At 33.3% G+C, this 5,917-nt stretch overlaps 1 protein-coding gene across 1 annotated transcript; it reads left to right on the top strand.

Moving 5' to 3' along the window:
• Window positions 1–727: 727 nt before the first annotated feature.
• LOC127879220 (uncharacterized) lies at window positions 728–5,558 on the top strand. The gene is made up of 4 exons (XM_052425923.1): window positions 728–893; window positions 1,437–1,562; window positions 2,582–2,698; window positions 3,126–5,558. Exons 1-4 carry the CDS (start codon window positions 849–851, stop codon window positions 3,252–3,254), a joined length of 417 nt encoding a protein of 138 aa, XP_052281883.1. The 5' UTR covers window positions 728–848; the 3' UTR covers window positions 3,255–5,558.
• Window positions 5,559–5,917: the final 359 nt, after the last annotated feature.

Below are 5,917 nucleotides of genomic sequence, written 5' to 3'. Positions count from 1 at the left end.
TTTTTCGGGCTTTTATGCAGTATGAACACTCTGGGCGAGTATTGAAAATTTACCGGGAATCACGGAATTTTCAAAACTCGCCCTGAGCGTCCTTACTGCATAAAAGCCCGAACAAAAAGAATCAATCCTTAATTGATCTTTTAAAGATATATTGGCTCAACTTCTTGTTATCATGCTTTTAACTAAACCAACGCACATACTCGAGTAGCTGTTTCTTTTGTTGTGTGAATCTGTCTTAACATGTTTTATATTGTTTGCTAGTTCGAAACTCCAAGTCCATTATCAATATACCACACGCTTACACAGAGCTTGTAATAGGAAAACGATTTATGATGTATATGATTTAGATTTCAATGTCAGTATATAAGCAAATGCCTTTCTAGTTGTAGCAAACGCATAAGCATACCTCTTGAATAAGATAGCAACAGCATTAAAGAAAGTGAAACGTATCTTTGTGGAATGGTGATATACATGTATAAACACCACAGTTAGTTTCGGTTACGCATGAACATGCTTTTAATCAATGTTGATATATCTAAATAAGTTTTTCATTTGTGAACACGTTACAAAAGATGCAATGTGCCACAACGCACTAAAGTGTAAAGTGGCTTTAAAGAATGTAAAGGCTAAAGCGTGTTGATTCCAAAAGAAATGCGACAATTGAATCCATCGAGTTAACCCACATTTGTTTTAAGAACACTGCCGAACTTTGTAAATCGTGACACGCGAACGCACCAAAGCGTTATGCAGTTCAGAAGTATATGCCGGTATAAACGGCCTCTCGCAAAAGGGACGTTTAAGGTAATTAGGACGCATAGATAAGCCAGGATTTTAGTACTCTTGATGCCATGCAGACCAGCTTTGTTTTCCTGGCAGTAATAGTGGCGTGTTATGTGAGTAGAACTTCAGGTTATTTGTAATAATAACGTGTTTAAAAAAAACACATGATTTGTTATTAATATGATTCATTAAGCACTCACTTTCTTTCAGCTTGTTGTAAATGACATTTGTTGATTTTCAAGCTGTTAAAAAATAACACGAGTTATTTAAAAAAAAAATTAGATCTAAAATCTTAAGCTCTCTCCAATCTGTTCAAAACATAATTGGACTTCGTTAATGCTAGCCCAATCAAAATACGTTCCGTTTGTAGTTTGTTTTTAAAATCTAAATCAGGTCATACAAATATCATAATCGTCTGATCCGCGGGTCTAACAAAAAATAAGATTGGGTTCAGTTCAACACTCTTAAAAATAAAAGTTAGTTCATATGACCTTCAAATTCCTTTCCATTGATCATGACAACATACACATCACTTAATCATATAGCATTACCATCTTTAAAATGTGTTGCTGATAGCATTGGTCTATGTATACTGTTTTCTCTGAATAACAGTTTAGTGTATGATGTATTTTTCGACACCTTAAACTTATCCTTAGGCCGCCACAACCATCAAACCAAACCATGTGACTCACACCACGCATGCGCACTTTACGCATGCTGACCACACTACGAATGAGCCAGCGGAAAGGGACATGATTACCTTCCAGTTTCAGCCAACCACCGTAAGCAGTTGATGGGTGCTTAATGATATCAAATAAAAATGTAGACGATATTAAGGATATGGTACATATGAGCGTATCAGTTTGTTTTTGTCAAAACTCAATAGAGGGTTTATTACAAGTACAATTAACATGCCTTTAAATTTAACAAGAATGGTATAAAAACTGTTCAATGGTAATCATTGTTGGATAATATATATTCTCAATTTTTGATTATCTTTAGCGTACAATATCACATATCGTTACTATCAATAGTAACAAAATGACGTCGCGAGCGGGCCGTTATTCGTATCTTGCTGTCAATATAAATTATATCGGCCCGCTTAAAACATATCAGAAAAGAATGGGATCGCGCGGCTTATACTTAACAAAATGGCGTCCACATTCAGTCTTAGCCAACGTTGATCAATAAAATTAAACCACCACTCACCGAAAGAATCAAACATAATTATAATGACACGTAGCACACAATTTAGATAATACAAATATCGATTGAAACTGAAACTCATCTGTACATTAAATTGATACCTCTATTTTGTTCTTTAAAAAGATTCGTCAAACAGCAAAATTTATAGCTAAAGACACACTAACCTCGATGAAAACTTAAATCCGGTTCTTATGATAATAAAATGACAAAGATTTGTAATATCATTGTCTGTTAGTACATCCGTTTATCTATATAAAAAAAAAAAATAATATGGGCTTCCCTCCTGTACATAATAAATTGCGTAATAAATTGAATGAAAATAAAAGAAAAATAAAAGAACGGAGAGCTGGTTCTGTATACATTTTAGTGAAGGACCAAAATATTATTATATGTGATATAAACGATAACAAACGACAGAGCTGGGACGGACGTCTAAAATCGGCCCTATTCGCATAATGGCCCTCGGGCCGTTATGTCGGCAGCGGGCCGATTATAGACGTCCGGCCTAGCTCTGCCGTGCGTTATTTTCTAAATAATACGCTGCAAAATGTACTGATACAACATTACTGTTTGCATTTTATCATTCCCATTGTAGCACCATCTCCTTGTGAAGACCAAACCTGACAGACTGACCACAAACTGCTACATCGCCACCCTGACCGACACCGAGCATGCGAATATTCACACCGACTACGGCATGAGATCCGTCGAGGTAGGGAAAGCTTTATTACGCGTTAATTTACTGTCTAAAAGTGGTGGATATAATACACTGACAAAGGACGATGCGATTAAAGTAGTTCCGAATCATTGACGAAATATGTAATTATCTGTTATTAAAGATATATTGCACAACAAGCTACTCAACGAAATTGAGAATGCAAGTTTGAAGCGCATTAGTTCATGGTATGGTTATGACCATCATTGTATTTATTTTCTGTAGCGTGATATATATATAATTTGTGGTTTATTTGAAATGTCAATCTTACCTTATTATATAACATTGATTTGATGAATAGTTCGCCTTCTTATTCAGAATTGTTTTCCTTGTTGGCAATATATTAATTTTATAGTTATATCATTGGATGTGATCTTGTCGAATTGCCATCTACCAGTGTTACTCATAAGTTAATTTCATCTAGTTGAGACTCCTCGCGGCTCTGGGAAGCGCGACTGCCGTAACCGACGTCAGCACGCTAGACCAACGTGATATCGATTCCTGTGGAATGTACAATCACGAAAGACCCCATTACTACACTATCAGCGTCTAAGTCACATGCAAGCAAATATTATAATTTGTGGTTTCATAAAATAAATACATGTTTAAAAACTATGTAAATAGTGCTTTAGTTTTTAGTGTTTTAGTCACTGTAGGAACGACAAGTGCGGACTTCAATAAACCATTTATGCATGCAAAATGTTTAATTTATTTATAATTGCTGCAGAACGTCAAAGTATTTAAAGTGTGAATAAACAAATAAATTATTAATTTTCTCGATTCTATTTGGATGTGTCATATCAGACATTTACTCATTTTGTTATATTTATGATAAGACCGGGACATGTTTTGCAAAATGTATTTGCTTAATTAACAACGTTACAATAATGTTTATCTATGGCTATAAAAAATTTAATGCGCATCTTCATGATTTTTTGAACAATTTGAATTGATTACTTACACACATTCACGAAACATAGCTGATTAATATTTGTCTGAATTTATATCCTGACCTATCATGCACCAAACTGCTAACTTCAACACTTTGTAAGGGCGAACATTCATGCAATTTGTGTATTTTCAATACGCAAAAAACGAATAAATGTATCAAAGTCTTAATTGTCAATGACATTAGCATGATTGAAATATATTATAGGTAAAACACCATATGAAGTACAGAAACATTTAAATATTTTAAAAACATATTGTGACACGTGGGGTCTAAAGGTAAATACTTAAAAGACAAAAATCATTGTTTTTCGTAAACGGGGTGGCTTACGGCATAATAAAAGCTGGACATACAATGAGTAAAACATAGAAGTTGCAAGTGATTTTAACTACTTAGGAACAGTCTTTAATAACACTGGAAAATTTATCTTAAATCAAGAGCATCTAGTTGAAAAAGCGTTGAAAGCTATGAATGTTCTTTTGTGTAAGTGTAAGGAATTTGACTTAAGACCTAAGACAATGCGTCAGTTATTTGATGCCTTTGTGAGTCCTATTTTGAATTATTCCTATGAGGTTTGGGGATATACTAAGTCAAAGGAACTGGAAAGAGTGCATCTCAAGTTCTGTAAGCGGTTATTGAATGTTAAAATGAATACATGTAATGCAGTCACATATAGTGAATAAGGATGATACCATTTGTTTATTAATAGGTATTTTAGAATTATTAAAACTATTTATTCACAATCTGTAGCAGGTTGTTATAACGGTCATTTGAATTGGGCCGCAAATATCAGAAAATTGTTAACAGAATATGGCTTTGCATATATATTTGACAATCCTAACGTTATCGATCAGGATACATTTTTGAATGAATTTAAAACCCGTATTATAGACACTTTTAAGCAAGAAACTAGATCTAAAATAGAAAATAGCTCTATGTTAAATCTATACAAGTATTGTAAACAATCACATTACCATGAACAATATCTAGATATTTTGTCCAAAAGTAATCGTTCTTTTATGAGCAAACTTAGATTAAACGGACTTCCTCTAAATATACAAATAGGCCGTTATAAACAAATTCCTAGAGAAGACAGATATTGTACCTTTTGCAATTCTATAGATATAGAGGACGAGTACCATTTTGTCATTATATGCATTTGTTATACTGCAATTCGAAAAAAATATATTAAACAATATTACTTTGTTAAACCTTCTGTATTTAAATTTACACAACTTTTGACCTCATGTAATACGACAGATATAAATAATCTTTGTAAGTTTGTCAAGGAAGCTCTAAACTTCAGAAATGCACTTAATTTTGTAAATAACTAAATCACAGTTCATCTCCGAATAAGATCTCGAGTAAGTTCGTATAACTCTTTCATTAAATGCTATGTCATGTTGTTTTATGCATTATACATGTTATGTATCGAAGACGATGTACATGTACAAGTCTTAAATAAAATGTTCTGTTCTGTTCTGTTCATGTTCAACGTTTTACAAAGAGAACTGTGAATATAAACAAACTTTACCTTATAATATTGCGCTGTTATCACCGGTGCAATTGGAAATACAAGAACATTTCCCAGACATATCAGATTTAACCCCGCTGTACTAACGAGCGCTATCAAGCGCTTTGGGATCACACTAGTCTTTTTGTTCATCCTCATTGCTTATATACTGTTACTGAAATTTATTTATTTGAATATATTAGATTACATCCCATTTGCGTACTACTTTATAAATGTATATTGTTACTGAAATTTAGTTATTTGAATATATAAGATTACTCAGGTATAACTAGCATTGTCATTTCCATGTTGACACAAGACTTTTGTATCATATGTACATATGTTATGAAGACGATGTACTATGTGCAAGTCTTAATAAATCATCTGTTCTGTTCTGTTCTGTTCTGTTCTATTCTGTATCAGCAAGGTTACGCAACAGACGCATGATAGTGTATTGGGCTCTTTGTATCTCTTGTTGATCAGTAATAGTTTTATTTTTCCTTATCTATTAATAGACTCAGATTTCGAATGAACTGTACTGCGCAAAATACCACGTAATTAAGACGCAGCCAATAGTAGACTTTTTTAATCATTCATAAACATTGTCTTCCGCGACACGTATTATTCAAAACAATATTAAATGATGCTTTCTATATACACTCCGTTCAAAAGTATTCCATTAAACACGATATTCACAGTATGTGTCCATTTGCGAACGAATCTAGTGGAAGAGCTTAAACCTCTTACATAAAAG

This window comes from Dreissena polymorpha, chromosome 4 (assembly GCF_020536995.1).
Source record: "Dreissena polymorpha isolate Duluth1 chromosome 4, UMN_Dpol_1.0, whole genome shotgun sequence".
In the NCBI taxonomy this organism is placed as follows: domain Eukaryota; kingdom Metazoa; phylum Mollusca; class Bivalvia; order Myida; family Dreissenidae; genus Dreissena; species Dreissena polymorpha.
Note: the sequence above shows the minus strand (reverse complement) of the source record. Positions and strands in the feature narration are given on the sequence as shown.